At 36.9% G+C, this 25403-nt stretch overlaps 3 protein-coding genes and 1 long non-coding RNA gene across 4 annotated transcripts; 2 read left to right on the top strand and 2 right to left on the bottom strand.

Moving 5' to 3' along the window:
- Window positions 1-6695: 6695 nt before the first annotated feature.
- Window positions 6696-11478, top strand: LOC133797024 (ras-related protein RHN1-like). Its single transcript, XM_062234780.1, has 8 exons — window positions 6696-6968; window positions 7393-7470; window positions 7728-7895; window positions 9012-9060; window positions 9181-9254; window positions 9374-9467; window positions 10725-10847; window positions 11176-11478. Exons 1-7 carry the CDS (start codon window positions 6930-6932, stop codon window positions 10823-10825), a joined length of 603 nt encoding a protein of 200 aa, XP_062090764.1. The 5' UTR covers window positions 6696-6929; the 3' UTR covers window positions 10826-10847; window positions 11176-11478.
- A 468-nt stretch (window positions 11479-11946) lies between these two features.
- Window positions 11947-13927, bottom strand: LOC133797023 (uncharacterized). Its single transcript, XM_062234778.1, has one exon. The coding sequence runs from the start codon at window positions 13582-13584 to the stop codon at window positions 12706-12708; it is 879 nt and encodes a 292-aa protein (XP_062090762.1). The 5' UTR covers window positions 13585-13927; the 3' UTR covers window positions 11947-12705.
- Window positions 13928-14066: 139 nt separating this feature from the next.
- On the bottom strand, window positions 14067-18180 carry LOC133797022 (uncharacterized). Its single transcript, XM_062234777.1, has 6 exons — window positions 17845-18180; window positions 17595-17727; window positions 17214-17317; window positions 16133-16277; window positions 15903-16043; window positions 14067-15762 (listed from the first exon to the last, which is right to left on the bottom strand). Exons 1-6 carry the CDS (start codon window positions 17883-17885, stop codon window positions 14344-14346), a joined length of 1983 nt encoding a protein of 660 aa, XP_062090761.1. The 5' UTR covers window positions 17886-18180; the 3' UTR covers window positions 14067-14343.
- Window positions 18181-22613: 4433 nt separating this feature from the next.
- On the top strand, window positions 22614-24813 carry LOC133793753 (uncharacterized). Its single transcript, XR_009874934.1, has 3 exons — window positions 22614-22867; window positions 22964-23041; window positions 24588-24813. It is a non-coding gene; the product is annotated as an uncharacterized LOC133793753 (long non-coding RNA).
- Window positions 24814-25403: the final 590 nt, after the last annotated feature.

Here is a 25403-nt window from a genome sequence, read left to right on the forward strand (position 1 = left end):
TAACCTGACGACGAATCGTCAGGGCCTTGTATGTCTGGTCCCTCCTTTCCCGGCCACTCTCCCAAGTCCGGGAAATGAGCCTGGACTGCTCGTCCCGCAAAACGGCTTCCCCCTCCTCGGGTAGGGCCGGATGAATGGGAAGGGCCGGTGTTGCCGGAATCTCCTTCGCGGTGAGGCAACTTTCCCCGAATGACTCTCCAGCCGAGCCAGCCCGCCTCATCCAGGGCCTCTTGTTCCCGGTTTCGGCCTCCGCCGCGCCCAAGTCTGCGGCCCTATTCCCGAAACTCTGGCTTATCACAGGTTCTGGCTCCAGATCAATTACCGGGGGTTAAGGAAGTCCGGGGACGGCGGCCGGGTCCACGGCTGTAACAAGAACCGCAGCAATTGTGACCTTGCTGGGTCGAGGATCCGCCCCCGGCGTCTCCTTGTTGCGGGAGAGGTCCGGGCTTGGCGCCTCGAGTGTTTTCTTGGCAGCCTTTTTTGCCGCAACCCTGGCCGCCCTCGCAGCCCGGACTTCAAGAAGCTGCCTCATGTCATCCACGAGATCGGACATGTCGGAGTCTCCAGCAAAAAACGCAAATGAAAAAGAGTAAGTACGATTAACAGGAAAATAGAAGTCAAAACTAAGAAGGACCCGGGATGAACCCTTATCTAATCCCCGAGCGTGGCTCAACTCATCTAACACGAAAAAGTAGACTCGATCCCCCATGTCCTCCAGGTTCAGGAAATTCCCGTATTGAAGGAACCCGGACAAAAACATGAGAACTTCCAAGCCTACGAGAACGGGAGACGAAGGTCTCGTCTCCCCGTCAGCCCCGAACGCGGGGCCTCGAAGTGCTAGCCTATCCCTAGCTAAGTCCCCAACTTGGGGAGCATAAGTTAAGATCAAAGGTGAGTTACCTCACCCTGATACGCTAGCCCCGGGGGTACCCATGTTCGGCAGTGCCTCCTCGAAGTGGGCTTCTAGCTCCTCAGAAGCGGTCGCCTCCGACTGGGCCAAGTCCCTCTTCTGCTTGGCCGCGTCCTTACGTGCCGCCACCTCTACTTCCCTGATGTGTTCCAAGGCCAGTTGCTCCCTTATGGTGGGATTCTTCTCGCACTGTATTCCCTAAAGGCTCGGGACGTCGATAGTCTGGTGGGCCGCGAGTAGTACGACCAGTCGGAGGTTGTCGATATTAACGTAGCCTCCTACGTCCAGGTCCTTCGCACTCAGCCCGGAGTAAAACCTCTTCCGGTCCAAGATGAACTGGGTGAGAGGAGTCTGGGAAAAAGGTCCTGCCACCCAAAGTAATGCAGTAAGAAATAAAAATGGAAAAGAAAAAGAGAAATCGGCCAAGTAGGGTCGGGGAAGCACTTACCCACTCGCTGGAAGTCCAGCAGCAGCGTGGGGTTCTTCTCCACGATGAACCTGGACGTCATGAACCAGTAATGTCGGACGTCCAGGGGATGCTTCCAAGCGCTTGTAGGAGAAGGGTAGTTGCCCCGCAGCTTCAGCCTGTAGAAGTCGTCCAAGGTCTTGTCCTTGGCATTGACCTGCAGTTCCATCTTGTAAAAGTACAAGATTTCCGCAGGGGTCGGCTCTGCGATCTCCTTCGCCACGCAGAAGACACGCCATCCCGCAAGCAATCGGTAGGCTTTGGGCAGGAGCCAGAAGGGTGCAATCCCCACGTATGTTAGGAACCGCACAAAGTAATCGTAAAGCAGGAGTGTGGCTCCCGCACTGATGTGGCCTGCTCTCCAAGCCCCGAACCTGTTCACGGAGGTGTGCGCCGGCTCCTCTATCCTGGCCAGGCGGTTGTGGAAGAGCCCGGGAGTGGACTCTACGCCCAGGCGTTTCTCCAGGACGTACATCATCCAGTAGTTCCGGAACAGGTTCGGTACCGTGTCCATCTCCCATCTGTTGCCTTTAGGGGTCCAAGACCCGAGAAGGAGGACGGGGGCCCTGTTGACTTCCTCCTCCGAATGAAGGGTGACACCCGAAGTCATGGATGATGATATGGGAGCAAAGAAAAGACAAACCAAGCAGTCAATACCGAAACCCAAGAAAGTCGGTTAAGGTACTGGGGACCTCCTACGGACTGCTTGGAGTCCCCTCCGGATCAGGTCCGGGTTCACCAGGGAACCACGAGACCCAGATCGGGAACGAAAAATGGGCTACTAAATAGGTTCCACCGCCTGTTCGGGAAGCATCCAGACCCGGAGCGACCCAGACTAGGCAACCTTCCTAGCACTAGTCCTAAGCATAAACAAGTTCTAGCAGCCTAAATATATAAGCAAAAGAACAGAACCTACATTCATATATCTATTAGGGCAAAGGACAGAAGGACTTACTGTGAATGGTTGGCCGTGGAAGATGGTGGTTGTCCGGCGATAAGGTCGGCAGAATCTCGGTCTTGAACTGGCGAAGGCGGTTCAGCAGCTCGTCGATAGGACAGGCCGAGGATGTGCGCTCAGGCAAAGGTGCAGATGCTGGAACTGTTGGAAAAAGGTGACGGTGCAGAATAAGCAGGCGGTGGAAGATGTCATCGGCAAGATCGGACATATCCTCAGTTCTTAGAATGGTTTGAGAGTGTAAAAGTTTCAAATGAATGCCTGAGGAGTATTTATAGAGACCCAAATCCTGGTCTCTGATCCAGCGGATAGGAAATCCCCCATCGGACGGTCCAAGATCGTGCAGGGGCATTAATGAGTCCACTTGAGTGCTGGATCCTTTCCATTTCAATCCAACGTCCCAGGAGAGGGGAATTTCAAAGGTAGTCCCATCCTATGGTCCACCTCAACACAAAAGCATTAATGAAGGACCCTCATGCGAATGGGACGCTTCGGAATCTGTGCTGACGCACTAACCTAGGCCTAGCGACCCTTGAGGTGGTTAGGTGACCTTTCGAGGTCAAGTACCATCGTTGCAGCAGTCGCTGGGCGACACGTGTGTCCCTCATCACGAAATGGGACTTCGGTAAACGGACCCGAACATTGGTAAATGGTCCGGGCTCCACGAGCGCCCAGCGCACACTGCCCTTTGCCACGGACCCACGATTCTAAGCAGGAACTGGCAAGCCTCCACCTCGCAGACCCAGGTGAAGGCTTGGGGGGTAAATGTTATCCCCATTTCCTGTCTTGGGCCCGGGACGATGGTCCAGGCCCACTAACTGGGCAATCGGGGTTAGGCCCAGCCCAAGCCCGTTTGGCAGGGAGTGACCGACATCGACGGCCCAAGATGGGTCCAGACCCGGACGGTGTCCAAGAAGAATGATTCGGGACGATCATCCGGGAGACGTGCAGCTGTTTGGGGTTGCGGTCGAGATGTATGCAAACGGTCCCGGAGCCTGGTAAACGATCCGGGCTCTGTGTAGATGATCCGGGCTTGCGGTAAACGAAGAGGGACAGAGGTAAACGAACCCGGATCAAGTCCTCAAGGTTGGCAGGATAAAGCATCCGTGACCCTGACTCCGCCCCATGACGCGTGGGAGTTGTCCCCACGTTTCACCTGCGGAAAAGGCCACCTCAGGATTGCACGCCGTTGGTTCAGACCTGTGCCACCACTACCCTGACTGATCTTGTCCCCTGAATCTGCCTCATAACTCGGAATGCCCAGACCAAAAGCCCTATTTTTTCGGGTGATAGATAGGTCTTGGGCTGCCCCAGTGGGCTCTAATCATTGTTTGTATTTTATATGTTTATCCTTTGTATTGGGCTTCCGATAGAGAAGCCAGTGGTATTTATATCTTTGTTGGGCCCGGGTCAGCCCGGCCCAAGCCCAGTACTCCTGTGAGCCTATAAATACAGGTGACAGAACTCTGGAGAATGGATCTCTTCTTGGCTTGTATACAGTTACTCTGCTAAAAAAGAGAGAGAAAAACTTCATTGCTATAGACTTTCCAAGCTCTAATACAACTGTCTTGTGGACTAAGGCTCATTAACGCCCCAACCACGTAAAAATCTTGTTTATATCCTCTAAATCCCTTATCATTAATCTCGCTTAATTTTTATTAATATAGTTTCCGAAAATCTCGGTAAACATAATGCATTGTAATTGTTGATATGTACGTTATATGAGATATGTGATTGTTTGTTGTGACTGGGAAGCTCGGTTTATAAACCAGAGGGTTATTAGGATGTTAAATGGGGACCGACTTATTAGTCAAGGGCACACTGGACTTCGAAAGACTCGTCTTATAAGTCGAGGGTCCTAAAGCTTGGACTTATAAGTCGAAGGCTTGTAAGGCTCGGCTTATGAGTCAAGGATCAGTAAGGCTCGGCTTATGAGCTGAGATTGGCATCATACACATGGAGTGTGGGCCACCATGGTTGGGCCACCCTGGGAGTGCGACATGTACTTGACTGGCTCGGATGCCAAACAAATGGAAAGGGAGTGCGACATGCACTTGACTGGCTCGGATGCCATACAAACAAGAAGGAGTGCAACACGCACTTATGTAACCCTGTGGTTGTTAATTTGTATATCGGGTTAGGAAAGTTCAGCTTATAAGCTGAAGATTTGTTTGTGTTATCTGATAAAGGGTATGGCTTAATAGTCAAGGTTTTAACATGCTCTACAGACTTGACTTATCAGTCGAAGGTTAAAGAATTCGACTTATCAGTCGAAGGTTTAAGGATTTGACTTATCAGTCGAAAGTTTAAGGACTCGACTTATCAGACGAAGATTACGGATCCGACCCATTAGTTTGAGGATGCAAATGCGGCTTATTAGTCGAAAAACAAAGACTTGACTTATTAGTCAAAGGTAAAGTACTCGATTTATCAGTTGAAAGTTAAAGGATTCAGTTTACCAGTTGAACTCTAAAGGAATTGACTTACTAGTCAAAGGGTTGATGCACTCAGCTTATTAGTCGAGAGTTTAAAGGCTCGACCTAGGAATTGAGGGTGGCGGTAACGTGCCAAACGTTGACCGATAGGGATAAGCCAATCCAGAATCGAGACACACGCCTGAATGCTTCTAAGGTCGCCGAAAATGTTAACATCACACTCTCTTGGCCAGCTTTAAGGCCGATTGTACGAAAGATGGAGATTGGCTCTAGTGTGGCTTTGTAGCCTCTCAGCTAAGTTAATTGCGTGTGTTAGTAGGATTATTGTTACTGGGCATGTTAGTTGTAAATCTATGATGTGCTAATGTACTGGTTATAAGTATGATTATGTTTTCTTGTTGAGCCTCGGCTCACGGGTGCTAGTTGGTGCAGGTAAAGAAAATGAAAGGTTGGATCAGTCCTGAGTTGAAGAGCTTCAGGGATGGAGTGTACATATGCGACCTGCTCGTCTGCCACGGCCGAGGTTGTCAATTGGAACTAGAATTGAACCCTGATTTTGCCGCGTAGGTCGGGTGTTGTATTTGTTTTTGGGTTTGTAACCGTTTTTAATTACAATGGAATTCCATGCATGGAAGTAAAACATTTTTAATAAATTGTTTGCTTTGATCGAAATTTTTAGTACCTAAATCTGCAGTTAGTTTAATTACATGATTTAAACTCAAATGACTTGATTAGCGAGTTAAGCACTATTTAAACTACATAGTGTAATGGTGGACGTTACAGTAGGTGTGGTTCTAGAGGAGAAAATAATGGGTTTGGACTCAAGTAGAGAGGGTCTGCTGCATAGGAAGGGAAGAAGGGTAGAAGAAACTGTAAAATTGAATTCAAAAAAATAATAATTTTAATATAATTATAAAAAGACACAAAATATAAAAATGGAAAACAAAAAAAATCGTAAAAGTGGAAAAAAATGTTTAAAAAGCCTAATATATGGTAAATTCCTTTATACTCACACTCCCTGGAGAAGTGGAGACTGTAATTATTGTAAAAAGAAAATAGAGAAAAATAAAGTTTAGGCTATTAATATGGTAAAATGAAAAAGAGAAAAAAAAATGTAAGCAGACAGTAGGGCAGCCTAAACATGCTCCATCAATAGGAATTTCCGAAAACGTCACTTGTTTTTTTTTTTCTTTTTGAATTGAGAGCACAGATGTATTAGTGAGTGTGTATACCCCAGGCCCTGTTCGATCCTGGGTCAGCCCCCCAAATCGCTTTCCCCATTGCCCACTGAGCTAGCCTCAGTGGCATAATGTGACTCGTTGATTCGCCTACTATTATGGTAAAAAGAAAAGAGAAAAAAAGGTAATAGGCTTCTACTAATGTTATAGCTGAGGGGTTTTCATTTGGGTGTATCGGAGTTAGAAGTCAGACTATCTGACTTTTTAAAATATATATATATACTTCTGCTAATGTTAGTTGCATATAAAAATTTAAATTTAATCTTCAACTTAACTTAAACCGAACGGCATGGCATGGCAGATATAGATGCACATATATAACTAATCATTTTCGTTGTCTTCAATGTGATATATATGATATGGTGTACAAAAATGGGATCTTATGCCCCACCTTCATCATTTTGAATATTATATATAGTAAAGGAAAACTCAAATTTAGTGCTGTTACCCATTATATAAACTATTAATTAGGTCAAACTCTAACGTTAGACGTGAGTTTAAACATTTTATTTTCTACAAGGATGATATGGGTTGATTCAGTTAATACTACTTAAGCAACCGGTTACCGGACAAAACAAGGAAAGAGCAACCAACTTACTAGTCAAACCAACATTAGACCATATCATAGATTCATAACTAACAGTCCATCCCCATCCCCAACTACTACTATTGCCAAATGCCAATGTTGTTTTTACTAGCTCTCGAACAAAAAACCTTTCACTTTTCATTGGAAAGAGCAAAAAGAGTCCTGGCAATAACAATAACCTTCCTGAGACGGACCCTTCTACTTTTGCTTCATATATATTTATTTTCTACTCTTCCTTCCTAGCCTTGGTAGTTGCCTTTATCTTTAGTTTTCGCTTTCAAGCTCAGAAATTAATAAGCTATTTTATCTTTGTTTCATAGCTCATCATATAGTCCATTCATGGCGAGGGCAAGCAACAAGAATATACAAGCCAAATTGGTGGGTATGTCTTTATTTTTTTAAAAAGATTACATATTTGAAAATGGGCTAATATGAAGATTTATATTTTCCAATAAGAAGTTATTGTTGTGCTGTACTATAATTGTGGTGTGTTAAATGTAAATTACATGTTAACAATCCTTACCTTATCATAGCATAGCATATATCATGTTAATAAATGTTGATCTAATGGGCTGAAACTTAATTAATGGGATCTTCGTTTCGTGATTTTTTTTCTGGCTGACAAATTTGAAATAACATATTCATAATCTTAAATCAAATCATATGTACGTGTTGTTCAATATTGAATATACATATAATGTGTTCTGTTTAGATTTTTGAAACTAATGTAAAAAAGAAAAAGAAGATGATATATATATATATATTTACATGTTTAATTAACTGACGATGTTACCTGTGGCAGGTTGTTCTAGGGGACATGGGAACCGGTAAAACAAGTTTAGTATTGAGATTTATCAAAGGGCAGTTTAATGACTACCAGGTTCAATTATTATATAATCTTCTTTAATACTAGCTAGACTTGGCACAAAACCTTTTAAAATTTTGGTTATTAGACAGTTTATTATTATTGCTTGAGAATATATTTGGCTATTAAAAATAATAATAATAATTCTGTAATAGAATACTTGGTTATGAAGTGAAAATAGAGGTAAAACAAAGCTTTAAAACACTTGTATAGGATAGATATGTATATAGTGGTGTGTGTTTAATTAATAAGAAAATGATGTGGAAATGCAGGAGTCAACAATTGGAGCAGCATTTTTTACTCAGGTGTTATCATTGAATGAAGCAACTATAAAGTTCGATATATGGGACACTGCAGGGCAGGAACGCTACCACAGTTTGGCTCCCATGTACTATCGTGGTGCAGCTGCCGCAGTTGTCGTATATGACATCACAGCAATGGTAACTATATAATTATATACAAATTAAGCTACTTGGTGGTCTGTCTACCATTTTTGCCATCTGTTTGGAACATTTCCCTTGAACCATATATGAAATATTTCGAATGGTTTTCTTCCACACCTCTTATTTATTCGAATCTGTCTAGATATTTATATATATATATATGTGCTTATATTTATGAGTTGAATATGTGCTCATGAGCTATCAATTTTAATTTGGATGATCTACTATGTTAGATTTTCTAAACTATACATCTCTATATGTGGTTGATTTGAGCTTATATGGAACATTTATGATATTATAGAGTTATTATCTTAAGGCTATTTTAGTCTTTTAATTTTTTATGTTATTTTATTATTTTTTGTTTTTTATAAGTTGATTATTTTTCTTATAATTTTGTAATATACCTAGCTTCTCTTTCTTCATCTTTTAGTTTTTTGCTTTCTCTTTGAGTTCTATAGATTATGCAATATTTGTATAATTATCATGGTATTAGAGAATAGTTTATAAAGTTAAATTTCTTAAGCGTAGAGCTTTCGCTTGAATGGTTTATAGAATTGAATTTCTGGCAACTTGGGTCTTCTTCATATTGCAACGATTTGGGTTGAAACACCACTGCAACAACCTGACTTTGATACCATGATAATTATGCAAAAATTATACAATCTATAGAACTCAAGGAGAAAGCAAAAAAACAAAAATATGAGTTATATATATTTCAAAAAAAGAACAAATGTTCACTTATAAGAAAAATAATCAGCCAAACCTTATAAAAGACAAAAGATAATAAAATAACATAAAAAAACTAGCCCTTAACATAATAACTCTAACTCTATCTAGCCAAATGAATATTGTTTTCCTCAATTGATTTGACTTGTGGTGGACTAAAGTTCCTTTTTTGAATATGTGTTGTTGATCAATATTTTAATTTGAGTGATCTCAATTTATAACTCATTCATGTTGAAATGTTAGATTAGAATTCTTGTGCAAATTAGTGAGAGAGAGGTAGAGTTGGTTGTTGAAAAATATGATGTATAATATGAGTAATGTGGCTTAAAATTGGGAGAATAATCAATCTAAATATTTTGTTCGTATATTTGTCTGTTTTGACTCTAGGATTCATTTGTACGGGCCAAAAAATGGGTCCAAGAATTGCAAAGACAAGGTAAGTTAATTCAACAAAACCACCATGAATATGATTGGGGTAAATAATGTCCAAGGGCAAAATCAAAATAACTCAACTTCAATTCTGAAGTTTATGTGATTTAATATTCCACTGAAACAGGTAATCCAAATTTGATAATGTTTTTGGCTGGCAACAAGGTTGACTTACAAGGAAAGAGAGAAGTGGAATTTGAGGTATTCACTATCAAACACACACACACTCTCATAAATATATATATAATCCTTTCAACGATAATAGTATTGGATTTTCTCTATTTACAAATGAAATGGTCTCTTAACCCTTATTGCCACAGGAAGGTGAACAATATGCTAAAGAAAATGGCTTGGTTTTCCTTGAAACTTCTGCCAAAACTGCACAGAATGTAAATGAGCTCTTTTACGAAATAGGTATTTTTCTTACAAACCCTCTTTTCTAAATTATATTGCATTTTTTTTTTAAAATGAGTTAGAGGTCGAAGTGACCTCCTCTCAATAATATTGAAAACTCTCACTTATGGCGGAGGAATACCGTAGTAACATAAGGAAAAATAAAACAAAAGTTATGACCACAAATGCACCCACTCCCTACGAAGATCCAAAAAGAACACACCCTCAAATTCTCTCGTTCTATACACCCAAGTTGCAACCCAGAACCTGATTTTATCCCAAAGATTGTCCACTGAAGAAGAGGACTCGTCAAAAGTCCTAGAATTTCTCTCCAACCAAATAGCCCAAAACGTAGCGAGGACGGTACACTGCCATAAACGCGTCACCCTCTTTCCTCCCTCCAAATGAGAGAGGAACAATTGCGCACAAGAGGAAGGCATACACCAATCGACCCTGAATTCTTGTAAAACTTTTTTCCAAACGATACTGGCGAACGAGCACCGAAGAAACAAATGGCCCACTGACTCGCTATTGTTATTACACTTAGCACACCGATTTGGCGACAAGGAATGGAAAGGTCTCCTCCTCTGCAAATTCTCATGGACACTTAACTTGTCAAGGAATAATAACTATCCAAACACTTTAATTTTGTAGGGGACACCACTTTTCCATAACCTCCTCGCCCACGGCCACTCTGGCCCTAACTGATCATAGGCTAAGCTGTGAAAGGCCGATTGGCAACTGAAAACTCCGCTACTGTCTGGTTTCCAGATCCTTTTATCTTCCAAAATTTCTGGCAGATGCACATCCTTAATCAAATCCAACATCTTAATCAAGCTAGGAATCTTCCTGGCGAATAAATTCCTTCTAAATCGGAAATCCCAGCCGAGACCTTCAGAGCTAATACCACCATCAACCACTAACAAGTCTCTGATCGAAACATTCGCTACCTCGGACACCCTGAATAAATCATTGAACCGTGAGCTCAGGGAATATTCTAAATTATATTGCATGAATTTATAAATAAGAAATTTATACATCAATATCAAATTCCATCGAGCAATAATTAAACCTTTGATTCCTGTGATAAGAACAAAACCACGTGGGCATGAATTGATATAAAAAAAAGGGACAAAGATCTCTACCTTTACCATGAACTTATTATTGATCAAGATTCCAAATGTATAAATTAATACTGTTCTTTTTTCAATCTTATGACCTACAACTGTTTTATTTTCAATACAATTATTTATTAATTATTTTTGGTGGTGGGAGTAGCAAAGAGATTGGCCAAGTCTAGTCCTACACGTCCTAGTGGAATGAAATTGCACAGAGGATCCAGAGAAAGGGGGAGAAGACTGTTTTGCTGCTCCGTCTGATGTGCTCACTTGATTTTGGAGGGTATTTACTATTTAACCCTCCTTTTTTCTTTTTATGAATTAAATTAAAATAGTGTAAGGTTTGGTTGGTCCAGTTCAATTACATGTTGTCATTTTCAGTAGTAGTACTGTACACACAAAATTCATGTGATATTAGGCACTATAGTGATAATGAATAACCTGCCGAGGATCAGAGAGTTTATTGACATATTTCATCCATAAGTTGATCACTTTTTGTATTGCTAGCTCACTACCAAGGATCACACAGTTTATACAATACAGAAAATGCATATATGTCATATATTATACAAGTAACTTAATTGTACTTTTTCTACTGTCTGCGTCAACAGGTTTCCCAGAATTATTTCAAGGGCATGATTCAAAATGTGACAAAAAATATTAAGGCACATCATGAAGAACACCCAATGAAAACAAAATCCCTTTTAATAGGCTATTTCATGAACATGGCACTCTATGTAACTCTGGTAAGAAATTATTATGGAACTCAATAATATGTGTCATGTCATGGCTGAAATCGTATTATTATTATTATTATTATTATTATTATTATTATTATTATTATTGTTTTTAATTTATCTGTAAAGAAGCTTAGACAAGAATACCTTTTGTATTGTAACAAGTCCAAGTCCAAGTCCCAGAATTAATTTACTTTAAAAAACTCACTCTGTCCAACACGCCATGGTGTTACTGTTTAAATGTTTTGCTTTGGAGGGGAACAAGTATACCATAACACACCTTGGATTCTCTTCTAAATTATGTAGTATCCTATCCTTACATAGGAGTAAAAGAAAGGGACACTGTTTTTGTCGTTTCCATCAACAAAATCTTAAATTAATCTCCTTTTGGATTTACTTACATTTTTATATAGCCAAGTACATGTATAATTTATGCATAAATTTATCATTTCTGACAGTTGGAGAAATTATGCAAGAGGTCCTTCCTTCAACAAAGCTAATCTTCTTTAAGCAGAGTACAAGAGAGAGAGAGAGAGAGAGAGAGAGAGAGAGAGAAAAGCTGTAGTAGTAGTACCAAGGTGTGTCTGTAAATTCAGAAGCCACGCAATATATCTTAAAATGAAAATAACAAAAAGTTGAAAGAAAAAAAGGCACTGAACAACCGAGTCTCTGAAACTCCTTTCACCTAGCTTTATGGGCACTCCTTAGCCAAGCCAAAGAGATGGTGCCCATATCTCTAATAAAAAAAATCCTTAGTGGCAATGGCAGTTTTGTGATATTGGGTAAAACTCGTCAATTGTTGAATTTTCAGTCAGTGTGGCTGTGCAGGAACTGAAGCTTCTTGCCTAATAGAGCTCTTGAAAACCAAGAGACTCGTCTTTTTCAAACTAGACAAAGACCTCGCAAGTCGAAGTGAGCATTGAACTTAGCATTACAGGCTCAAAAACAGAGGAGACTTTTTCTTTTTGGTTCTTTTGTGGGTCGTTTACTTCCCATTCATCTCAGTTATCACATGCATACTCACTATCCAAAAAAATAAAAAATAAAAGTTTATATACACTGCTCTATTGCAACTCTGCTATATCATTCCACGTAGAACTTATATAAGCAAATGAAACAAAAAAGAAATAAACAAATGCAGTAATGAAGCATGAAGAAGGAAGGGTTAAAGAAAAGGCTTGGATGGACGAGGCACGGCCACGGCCACGCATGCATTAAAAAAGTACTTACTTTCTCAAAAACACCCAGTTCTCCATTACTATATTCACAAAATATTCATATCCGAATCTTAACAAAAGAGCAGAAAATAAACCCCCAAAAAACAAAATAATAATAATAATAATAATGAAAGGAAAGAAGAAAAGCCCCCTATCAGTCTCGGAATATGGCAGATGGATGAATGAGTCACCATGAAGGAGAAGTACACGGAGAGCCTGAGGATGAAGACGAGCGACCATTGTTACTATTGGAATCACTTCCTGAAGTGCCAAGAGATCTAGCGTCTCTGAGCGAAACAGAGCAAGCCGCAGCTGGAAGCTTTTTCATTGGTGTCAATGGTGGGGTTAGTGGGCTAGAGTGTAATGGCTGAGCAACCTCATCTTCTTCTCCTGAAGAAGAATCAGAACCCGACATTTCTAATCTCGACGGTGACGTGTCCGGTGTTTCAAATGGGGTATTCACTCCACTTTCTCTGCTTTCACCATTGTCGTAAATGGGATTGGAAATGTACACAAAATGCTCTCGAACGACACCACTGCCTTTGTCATTACAAGCATCAGTAGTAGTGCAAGTAGTTCCATTCCCGCTTACTGTTTTGTCTTCTTGAGTTGGCTTCGGTGAAACTGCCAAGGAAATCGATGGGGAAGGGCTTGAGTTTGGTTCACATTTTGGGATGTCAATGACTTTATGATGAAGCTGAGAAAGTTGTATTTTTGTTTGAAGAGTATTACTTTCATCTTTGATAGAGATAGCGGGAAAGAGTAGGCTTCTCGGAGCCTTAAGAACGCCCTGTGAGTGGAAGCTACTGAGAGGAGGAGTTGTTGGGGGAGGAGGAGGATGCGATGACTGGTCTTGAGGCTGCAATGTGGAGTCGACACTAGGGGTTTCAGTGGTGGCGGGGTCAGTTACAGCGGTAGTGTTAGTAGTTATTCTGAGCTGACGGCGGCGGAATAAAAGAGAGCAGTAGAGCTCAGCAAGCAAAACTAGAATTAGACCCAACACCAGGGCAAGGCTAACCACCATTACCAGTGTTGCCCCCATTATCACCTTTGAGGTCCCCTTCATCTCTCTCTCTCTCTCTCTCAGTAGAATAGAATGTAAGTAGTAGGTAGTGAAAGGAGTTCGGTAATATAAGGGAGGGAGATGTTTAATTTGGCGGGAAACAGTACTTCACCTATGACAAGGAAATGTCATGGGAAGAACTTCTTCAAATATAGAAAAGAAAGCCGGGGGAATGTGAAGCCTTATATATATTATGATGAGCTGGCAAGGGGATTTTCTGACAATCAAGGGCAAGTTGGTCATTTTACAGAGATCAGTAAGTACACTTTTATTTACCGCATTGTGTTTCTTTACTTGTTCTAGCTTCCACATAAAACTGCCTTTACAAAGCAAAAAGTTAAGACAAATAAAAGCATCTTCATCAATGGCATTGATCATCAGGGAACAAGAACGCATTTGGACAGTAAAACCCTAGTAACAATTTTTTTATTTGTCAAAGATATTTGGTAAAAAAAAAATATGCAATCTCAATCCTCAAACTCAACTTCTCAGGAATTACAACCTTTATCACGCATTAATATATAACTTTTACAATGACGAGGTCTAAAAATGGTATCTATATGGGGTACTTAAGCTATATAGATGTTATGGTAAAATTATGTGGAAGATCAACTTCGTGGAGCCACTTAAACGTAATAATTAAAACGTTTTCTTTTGCTGATTTTCATCAAAAAAGGCACTCATAGAGCCACTCAAAGAAACCAAGATTACAAAGGTCAGAATCATGCTGCTGATTACAATGTAGATTCTGACGTGAATGTTTTACCTTCCTCTCAGGGCCGCAAAACGGGCAGCCAAGTCATCATAATCTGGCAACTTGGGGTGCACATGGTGGGCTCCTTCCGATCGCTCAGGTTGAAATGAGGCTGCACGAGCAAACACTTTGGTTGCCGCTGATGACCCTGAGTGGTCATGAGGGAGTGAAACTGATCGTGCAGCAGGAGGAATCACTGGCGACTCCTTGTCAGACCCAACCCTGCTTCCATTTTGAGGAGATTCACCGATGTCATTAACACTGTGATGTGCATGTCGACTCCTGGAAGACTTCTTTCTCTGTTTTCCCGGTTCATAGGCAGTAGGCTTTCTACTGTAATGAATTAGTAACTTGTCAATTATTCTCTCCTCTTCATCAGTTCGATGGTGTTCATCATCAAACAATATTTGCAGGCCTCGTCTCGAGTCATCCCTTCTTCTGCTTCTTGATTTTGTTGGTAAAGCTCCAACATCTTCAAAGTTTCCAGCATCACCTTGACCTGATCGTGATTTTGAGTGTTTTCTCCTTGATGATCTTGGTTTTGGTATGGGATTGCCAGTTACGTCATCAGGATAAATACGACCCTTTTCATCATAATGCAGGTTAGCCTTTTCGGATCCACCGTGATGCCTTTCATGATCAGAACGATCAGATCCTTGTTGTACCACAGCCATATGACCAGCGTCGGCTCTATCCTGAGCTGAAGAATCCTTGAAGACACCGTTACCATCAAAACCATCATCTGAAGGTCCTAGATGGGATACATGTTTCCTATTTTTAGCTTTGTCGCCACGTTTGACATATGGAGGTGGAATTGCATTATTGCAATAGGGCTTTGACTTGGGAATAGCTTCATCCTTGTCTGCATAACTTTCACTAATGTGTTGACCACCAAAATTATCATCAGACAATTTTTCTTTACCATTAATCTTCACATGTGGGCTGGCCATAACTGGCTTTATATTTAACGAAGTGTCCTGGTAATCAGTTATCAAAATGCTTTTCTCTCTGACATATTGCTGCTTAGATGAGGCATCTATAGGTTCTGATTTTTTTCTCTGGGATGAACTGCCTGATCGAACTGTTTTTGGGGTAGCATCCTCCAAATTCAAAGCCACCTGTCTATCAAAACAAAGTTCTCTCCTCCCTTGAAGCAAATTATCCTGACTGTCCTTTTTCACGACATTGTCTTCACAACCATTGTGTGAATTATATCCATTCCTAGGGGGCCTGGTCTGAAAGTCAATTGCATCCATTTTTGAGACAGAACTATTTTTTTCCTTTCCTGATTTGTGATCACCATTAAGGTCAAACCTATCATTAAACAAAATGCCAGGCCTATCTGCTTTGAGAGCCTTGTCTTTCCCATTTGTCAAATTGCTTTTACCATCACCAAGATGGAAAGGTCCACGAGCTTTAAGAGGGTCCTGCAATTCTCACAGACAGAATGCTTTAAGTAATCAAAATATTAAGATCTTATAACTGGTCTCAACTGCTGTTAGATGAGAACTTTATCATAGTTATCAAAAGCTGATACGATATATAGTCAGAATACAATGAGGCATACCTGTGGAATCATAGGCGGTTTATTCATTCTTTGTTCAAAGGCTTTGGAATCCCACTTTATTGAAAATTCTAATGCTATATCCTTCATTAAACGAACTTTATTATCCAATGTGGATGGCTTTGATGCTAAATTCTCAACAAACTGGTAAGTAGGAACAAGATATTAAGTCAGTAAACTATAATATACATGGATTAATATTCGGATAACAAATGTGCATTCATACAAATTACCTCTTCATTTCTAAACAATTCAAGGGAATTTCCATATCTCTCATAAAACATTTGCCTGAGATCACGCAACTCTGGTAGATCAGAAAATCTTGCTGCAGCAAACATCAAGGATGCCACAGCCGCCCTACACTCCTCGGGGCATTCCCTGAAATTATATTGACAGCATAGCAAAAGAAGAATAAAAACCAGTTTAATTGCTTTAGTCTAACATATCTGGTTTCAGGAAACCCAAAAAGTAGTAATAACAGCTGAAATGAGATCATATCTTAGTCACCTAAAAAACAATAAATAGACATGATCAATTAATCACGGTGGGCATTCAAGACTAAACCTTCCTAGAGAGTAGTTATTGAATAGATTCGGAGAACCCATAAACCATTCATATTTATGATGGCATCATTATTATTCAAAAGCCATTATTCTCACTAGGGCATAATCATTTAAAAATCCCCAGCATGGGCGGTAGACTTGATTCAAGACAGAAAACAAAACATAGGAAAGGATCAGGCTATAAGCTACTGAAATTATACTGACAACTAAATTACTTGAGAACTAGCACTGGTGACACCTTAAAAGTGGAATATCTTGTTGACCAGGATTTGTTAGAATAATATCGAGCAATTTTGCATTCCCAAATAGAACAACCCTTGTCCAAATACTAGTCAAATATGTATCCTAGAGATATAACTTATTAGTTATGAATTGTACGGTAGGTATTTATTTGCTTTTTCTACATTCATTAAATGGCATTAAGACCACTGCCTGGAGAAAGAAAAATCGTACACTCACACTAGTTGAAATAAAAAATGGAAATCCATAATGTGCTTACACCTGCAAACGTACTGCCTTGAGGATTAATACTTTAATGAAGATTTCAAAAGATTTAGAATGGTAGTAACATGTGTCTTTGAGAAGTTAAAATGTTTTAGCTCAACAATAAAAATTAAAATGCATGAAAAAAGTAGTCTAGGGTCATATTGTTAGGCTATTTAATAGCTAGTAACGCTTCTCATCAACTACTTACTACTGGACTTGAATAGAATCAGGTGATGAATAATAGAACATAGACACTGTTTCATACCTCTGCTTCTGCATTGTAGAAAGATGTTTTAGTACCACATCGCAGCATCGCTCAACGAATTCGTAGCAACAAGATAGGATCACCTCGACCAGAAGTCCCTCTGCCTGGTCATTTAGAACAACAACACAATAGTTTTTCAGTATACTAAGTGTAACAAAACACACAAACTTGCTTCTTAGTTTCTTTTTTTTCGTTTATCAACAAGCTACTGAGTTGGTTTCTTCAAAAGACTACAAATATATCTTTCTATGTCTTTAGATATTCACAAAAACCAAACAGAAGATAGAAAATCACATTTCCACCAAAATTCGTTCAACTCAATAATCGGTAAGAGAAGTGAACTAAAAGCAAAGCACAAAGGGAGGAAACGAATAAAAATACCCTTCCATAAGCGTTGATGTCAAGGCCATTAGCAAGTAGATCAGCAACATCTTTCTTCAGAAATTTCTGAGTTGCGTTTCTCTTTCTCCTTATCACATCGATCCGAGTCTTTGTTGATTTAATCAACGATTTACTGCCAAAACAAATAAAAACACATAAAATTAACAAAAACATACATATACGCCTACAAAATCCACGAGCATATACAAATATTCAGAAACAGAAATCAATCTGATATCGAATCGCAAACCATTTGGAAGTAAAACCCCGACCGAGGAGCCCGTCCAACATCTCCGATCCTTGCCTTCGTCGGACTCAGGGACCGTTATCACCACCACTCAAGAAATAAGAAACTCAAAATGCAAGACCTGCCATTAATGAAGCTCGCAATGCCAAACCCATAAAAACCAGCTACAATCTTCAACGGGAAGAAGAAGAAAAATAAACTTAAACTTTACTGTTCTTTCGACATTTTGCAAAATTCCACTAATCCACTGAACAGAGAGAGAGAGAGAGAGCGCAGCTGAACAATATTTCTCTGACGGCAATGCCCTTGTCTTTTCCAAATACGAGATTGACGGTCCTCGAGTCCAGAGCGGTCCTCGTATTTTAAACGTTGCCAGGGGTATTTTAGGAAAATTAGTAGACACAATTTCAGCCGTTGGATTTTTTATGATGATTTTTATTTATTTATTATTATTATTTTTAGTAGCTACGGGTTGAGTGGGATGGTCATTGTTGTGATTGTGGTGAGGTGGGGCTGGGACCTGGGAGAGGGAGAGGGAGAGGGAGAGGGTTTTAAGTCAAAGTGGGTGAAATCTGGAGCGAGTTAGATAAATAGAATCTGCTGAGCTGGATCTCAGTGCCCATAACAAATCAATTGTTTTGGGTCTCTATCTAATCTACTCCGCTCTAATCTTTAATTTGTTTTTATTTTTGCTTTTATTGACCACATTAAATATGATTATTAATTATTATTGTATCAAGAAAAACAAAAGATTATTATTAATATTAAATAATCCAATTAAATGTATTTTGCTTCTAGCTTAGACAAAGGAGAGATTAAGACCCAGAACTGTTTTGTCTGTTGGACAAGAGAATATAACAATCACTGCAACTGAATTTACCAGAACTTTGTCCTGGAAAATAACATTCTGAGAGATACTGGGTAACTATATATATAAAAAAAACTTTGATGCTCATGTTTTTGTTTATTCTCTATTTGTTTCTTCTGGAAAATAATTATGTTTATCTTTGGATATAATATAATATACTGTTTGTTTGATAAAGTTTCAAAATTGGAATGAAGTGGGAGAAATTGACTTTAGTTTTTTACTATTGGGTTGTTTTGATTTAGATGTGGTTGGGGTATTTATAGCATTTACGCAGTTGATTATTGTGACTTTGCCAATCAAGCTTCTTTCTATAGTGGGGTTGAAAATTATTAAAAATATTAATTGTTCTTTTCGTCAAGACTTTATTGCCATTATTATTTCTATATTTATTATTATTATTATTGGTGTAAGTTGGTGATTTATCCATTTTGTTGTTATTGACACAAGAAAAGAGTAAAGGCTCAAATTTAGAGAGTTTGCTTAAACTTTTAAACTACTAGTAGTGGAGAATGGTTGTTGAAAGATTTAAGTCCAACACTTCTAATCTTTTTATTTAATTTTATATTCGAAGGAATTTCGATACAAGATTGAAAGACGTGTAACATTAAAAAGACCCACATTTTTAGTTTTATATGATAAATATGCAGACTTGGAAAATACCCTCTCTCTCTCTCTCTCTCTTTTTCTTTCGTATTTATCCAAAACAAAGCATGGTTTGTAAGCTTATCTTCTGCCAAAAGAGTTATTAGTAAAGTTGATAGCAATTTTATAATAAGATACTAATCAATAATCATGTTATGTTATGTTATAGGACATTTAATAATTGATCAGTTGCAGACTACTATAGACTTAAGAAAAAGGGCACCGCTCCACTAGCAATTAGCATAAAATATTGGTTGTTAAGTTTTTAATAAATTGTCTAGTTATAAATCTTAATTTGATTTGTCCTTTTCTGGGGACATAAGATGAGGAACCCATGTTATAATGTTAAAAAATTGGATTAAGAAAGAAGCCAAAGTACCAAATCCTTTGTTCCTTTTTAGGCTAAGGAAGCACGTCGAATGACTCAGCAATCTTCCTGGTACTGACCAAAAAGCTTATGCTCATGTTGCATACGCTAAATCTTATCTCTATATTTATAAGAATTTTGGGGTGCAACCAGCAATATTCTTCTCTCCTTTTTTTACAAAATAAAAATAAAACATTAATGGTAGCATGTGGAGAAAAACAAGCACGGCACACATGTATAAAATTGTGTGTATATAACATTTTTTTAACAAACACAATTGGAACAGTGTTATCCTTTTCGAACCTGAGCTCAACTCAACTCATGTATAAATTTTCTTTTTAGGGACAATCAGTCAAGCATAATGACATACTTGAGCAACACAACACAACACTATTTATATGATATTTGTCATCTAATTTATTATGACCTACTTTTATTCTATTAATGTATATATAATCCATAATTGAGTGACACGTCTTTCTCTAAATTTATGTATATATCATTTTTCCTTTCCTTTCAATTCTAATTAATTGGAATCTTTTTATTTTTGTTATTATAATTTTTTACTAGTATTAAATGCCATTACAAATACTGGGCATACGATTTATATAAAAATTTATTGTTAGAAGACTTATTTCTCACGGTTTCAATATGATATAATTTTTTTTTTTTTTGCGATATAGTTTGTTTTATTACGACTAGACTCTTTTAAATTCTTTCCAATCAGCAGTACTGTAAAAAATTTCCAGTGAATAAATTACCATAATTAGCTTGACCCCAGAAAAACAAAAAGGGAAGTACGTTGACTTGACTTGACTAGTGGCATTAGCATTGTTCGAAGAGATCGTGATTAACCCAAAAAAACAAAATGAACGAAATGTTTTTCTTAAAAAAAGTAGAGCTAAAGTCACTTTGATTTTTGGGAAAGATATATTTCTTCCGTTGGCGTTACCGTTATATATGATTCATGTTTATAATGTTTGAGAAAGTTTTGGATTTAAATTAGATTCATCATATATACACTTGTTCCTTTTTGCTTTTGATTTTGGATCATTATACATCCACTACTTTTTTAATATCATTCTAATTCTAATGGGGTGAAAGAGAATGCAGAGAATGAAAACAGAGTGAATGAAAAACCTCAGAACAAATGCTTAGAAGAGCTTAAACATTGTTTATTGAGTAGCTCTTTATTTATATGCACTTAGAATCAATACAACCAAGTACAAATCTGTTATAACAGAATTAGTTACAAAGAAAATAGCTAAGTAACATTGAGCTACACTAACAGTTTTCTAACTGACTAACCACATGGTTGGTTATCATGGGGAGATAAATACTGTGTTATATTTGTAATAAAAAATCACTTATATTTGGCATAATTTTTATCACTAAACTTCAATACAATTTTATTAATGCTCTTTTGATATTTATTAAAAATATACAAAAATTAATAATTTTACTTTATATTTTATTGTTAATGCTTAAAAATAATAAGATAAAATATCTAGCATTTAATAATGATAGATAAAGATAATAATCAAATGACATAAAAATAAATAAAAAAATATTATTTATGATAATGCAAAATATGTATTATGTTTTATTGAGTGTCAAATTATCACAATAATTTTTTTATAAAATGAGTTATATTTTAATAATTAATTTGACACTAAGATTTAAAAACATTTATGCATAACTATTACCTACCTCATTATTGGGCTCTTTATAATCATTACCATTTATCCATTCAAAATTCCAAGAAAGTTTTTATTGACGGTCTTCGAATAAATACAAATGTCAAATATTAACCCTTTGTAATGTGCTACTTAAATATAATTTTAATGTTCTGAATTAAATTCACATCTAAATTTACAATGAAACTGGGGAGAACAAAATGTTTAATTTATTGGATGTTACCAATATTAAAAAAAATCAGCAACCCAGTTCTCTCTATTTAATTTTATTATACCAAGCTTATTCAAATTAAAAATGGCATTAATGATATTTATATATATAATTCATTTTACTGATAATAAAATAATAATGCAATTATGACAATGATTGTCATTGTAATTATGACTTATTTGAGGGAACTTCATTTTGTGTTATAAAATTTGAGAAAAACAACACATCCACATTAGTTAAGGCATAGCATAATTATTAATTAGTTTGCATAAAAATTTAGATTATGCTTAATTAAACTTCTCCCAATGTTATTGAAACTATATGAAACAATATTAGTGTCCAAAATTGACTAATTAATTTGAATAGAAGAACTCCAGTGAATAATAAACCTAATTTTTAAGTCCTTTAATAAGTTATAAAAAGTACATATATAGAGAGAGAGTTTCTTAGGTGGTGGTATTACTTTTGCTCCTACCGTAGGGGTATTTTCTATTTTCGGTACTTTGATAAATTATAACTCAATATTTTGTATAACAGCATACGTGATAGTTATAATAGGCATCCCGCTAATTTTTAGGAAATTCTGAATAACTTACAGTGCCGAAATCAAAATTCAAATATTATGTTTTCCACTCGTATAAAAAAAACCAGGCACATGTGCAACTGACTGTTGAATTCTGATTTCGACATTGTAAATTATTCTAAATTTTCTAAAAATACTACAAGAATAAAGCCTATTAGCGGCGTAATTATTAGCGGCGCACTAAATCCGCCTGTAATGTTCAATATATTAGCGGCGGACTTGGAGGTCCGCCGCTAATAACAAGGGAGTATTTAAAAAAATATTTAAAAATATATTAGCGGCGGACTGCACCACTAATAGCGGCGGATCCTCCGCCGCTAATATTCCAAAATAAATGCTCGGGAACAGTTTTTGAAAATTTATTAACGGCGGATAATCACTTATATTAGAGGCGAACTATCCGCCGCTAATAGTATCAGCGGCGAGTAATCACCTTTTATTAGAGGCGGATCCCGCCGCTAATAATATTAATGACGACGGGAGAAACTAATAGCAGCGGGTCCCGCCGCTAATGCTTATGAATACAAATCAAATTGGCACCAACTCTTCGCGTCTGTTCTCCTTTCTTCTTCTCCGATTTCTTCGTCTTCTCCGACTGTCATTCGCACCATTTCTTCTTCTCCGATCATTCTCTTTGGTGCACAGAGAAGTAGCATGTGTAAGTATCCAATTTATATTGTAGTTATTTAATTTTTGTTTTTTTTCTTTAATTTTCTGTGTTATATGTAACCAATTTTTTTTTCTTTTGGTCTAGAACCCCGTCAAATCAATCTCTCTCTCTTTGGTCGTTTCCATCATTTGGCCACACACGGTTGTGCCAGCCACAAACCAGGTACCACCTCTTTACAAGTGTAGTTATATAGTATATATATATAGTATTGGAAGCATATATAAATATATATTGATGTATAGTAAGAAATTATTCCAAGTTGAATTTGTACCTTAACGAAAATATGTCTACCATTTACTTCTTATTGTTTCTAATACAAATATATAGTTAGTACTATTCAAACCAAAAGATAATAAAACTTGAATTATCCAAACAGATATGTATATACATATGGAGAGTTTTTAATAGTTATATTTTGTATAGTGACTATATATTTCAAAAATATATATATATGATGTATTATCTTTATTTTTAAATGTTGAAATCAGCACTTTGTATAAATCTTTATTTTACTTACTACCAAATTGATCACAACCATATACATAATATTGAATAATTAATAAAATCGAATCGTTAAAACTTGCATTACCATTATTCATTGTTAAAAATTTATGTATTAAGTATTTGGTCCATATATTTTTATATATAATTTTTGTTTAATAACTGTCACTATTGTTTAAATGCAACATATGCATGTAATTATAAAAAAAAATTGATACACATAAATTAATAATTGGTTATGTTTGATAGTTATTAGGTGACAGTGATACTGAATTTGATACAATGTTCGAATTGCTTTTCTTTTTATATATGATATAAACTTTTTATGTAATTGTTAGATATTATAAATCATTTATATTGTTTCAGTACTATCATTTTTTTTAAGTAGTTTGTCATATATGCTTGCCATTATTTTTATATCATATATGCAGCCCATTTTTTCATTTCAATATTTTATTATTTATATATGGCAATGACTCTTTTAATTATGAATAAACAAAAAATATATTTTTAATTATTTTTTATTAATTTAATTAATTAAATAATAAAAGTTTGATATAATATTATCTAACTAAATAATTTAATTTAATTTGTTTATTGAATAACATTATCTAATATTAAATAGTTATAAATTACATGAATATAAAAATTGATAATTATATTTAATAAAATTATATAAAATTATGATTAAATAATAATTTATTTTTAATTATTTTTTATTAATTTAATTAATTAAATAATAAAAGTTTGATATAATATTATCTATGTATTTAAATATAATGAAGTGTTTTTTTGTAATTATAATATAAGATATTTGAGCTTTGTGAAGATGAAAATGTATCTCCGATTACTGATGGAAATGATAGTGATTACTCTGTTTAGTTTTTTCTATTTGTGTAACAGAACTATATATTTAAATATAATGAAGTTTTTTTTTGTAATTATTATTATTATGAATTCAATGTGATATACTTCTATTTAATGCTAATTACTAACTAATAAATTTTAAACTGAAGTATAATGTCAGTTGATATAGCTACTTATCACAGTGGAAATGGTGGGGGTCAAGACCCGCCAAATCCTTCTAGGGTACCAACATCTTGCGAGTCAGGTTAAATATTGCATGTCAAAATTATTTTTAGAAATTATATTGTTAGATAAATATAACATTAATACTAATACTGATTATTGTTAATAAATTTTAAAGCCCCGCCGACGAGAAGAAAATGTCGTGGCCCTGCTAGTAATAATGTTCTTGAAGAACGAAGGAAAAAAGCTGGGAAACCATTGGATCTGGAGCTTGATCCTGTGACCAACAAAGTGGTTGGGCAGGAGGATCAAGCTTTTATTCGCATGTTGGGAACTCTAGTTTCCATTTTGTGTCCGGGGCATTATTTGGATTTTGCTGATGTACCTCAACAGTTTAAGGATCAAGTGCTTGATCGTATGAGGGTAAAAAAATTACAAATCTTGTACTTTTCATTATTTAATGCCATTATTTACAAGTTATCTAATATTTTTTTTTCTTAATGCAGTATTACTATAATATAGACGGTCATCCACAACGTGAGTCAGTTCTGGCAACTCTCAACAAGGAGATGGGGGAAAGATATCGCGAGAGAAAGAACTATAGACATAGACACCTCAAAAATCATTATGCTGGACCAGAAGATTTGGAGAATGTCCTCTCTAAGCCACCTAACCATTACACTAAGGAGGCTTGGCAGCTTATTTGTGAAATGTTTTTTAGCGAAAGATTTTTGGCTCGTTCCGCTAAAAATCAAGCAAACAGAAGACAAATGAAGTATATAACAACACAAGGCACAAAGTCGTTGGCAGCTAAGCGTCACCAATATGTAAGTGAAGATGTTAATTTAATTTTATAAAATAACACATTCTGAAACATTTTGTTTACATTTGTATAGGAGAACCCGGATGCGCATGTTGTTGATACTTGGAGGGATGCTCATATGAGAAAATCGACAAAATCTTTTGTCAATGAGGCAGCTCAATAAGATTATGT

The sequence above is a fragment of the Humulus lupulus genome, chromosome 8 (assembly GCF_963169125.1).
Source record: "Humulus lupulus chromosome 8, drHumLupu1.1, whole genome shotgun sequence".
In the NCBI taxonomy this organism is placed as follows: Eukaryota; Viridiplantae; Streptophyta; class Magnoliopsida; order Rosales; family Cannabaceae; genus Humulus; species Humulus lupulus.

Excerpts from the sequence above, each read along its gene's own strand:
- LOC133797024 (XM_062234780.1), top strand. The coding sequence starts at position 6,930 with ATGGCGAGGGCAAGCAACAAGAATATACAAGCCAAATTG. Across the intron at positions 9,255-9,373 it reads AGAGAGAAGTGGAATTTGAG|GAAGGTGAACAATATGCTAA; the intron begins GTATTCACTATC and ends TTATTGCCACAG. Across the intron at positions 9,468-10,724 it reads TGAGCTCTTTTACGAAATAG|CAAAGAGATTGGCCAAGTCT; the intron begins GTATTTTTCTTA and ends TGGTGGGAGTAG.
- LOC133797022 (XM_062234777.1), bottom strand. The coding sequence starts at position 17,885 with ATGTTGGACGGGCTCCTCGGTCGGGGTTTTACTTCCAAATG. Across the intron at positions 17,728-17,844 it reads CGGGGTTTTACTTCCAAATG|TAAATCGTTGATTAAATCAA; the intron begins GTTTGCGATTCG and ends TTGTTTTGGCAG. Across the intron at positions 16,044-16,132 it reads AATTGTTTAGAAATGAAGAG|TTTGTTGAGAATTTAGCATC; the intron begins GTAATTTGTATG and ends CCTACTTACCAG.
- LOC133797023 (XM_062234778.1), bottom strand. The coding sequence starts at position 13,584 with ATGAAGGGGACCTCAAAGGTGATAATGGGGGCAACACTGGTAATGGTG.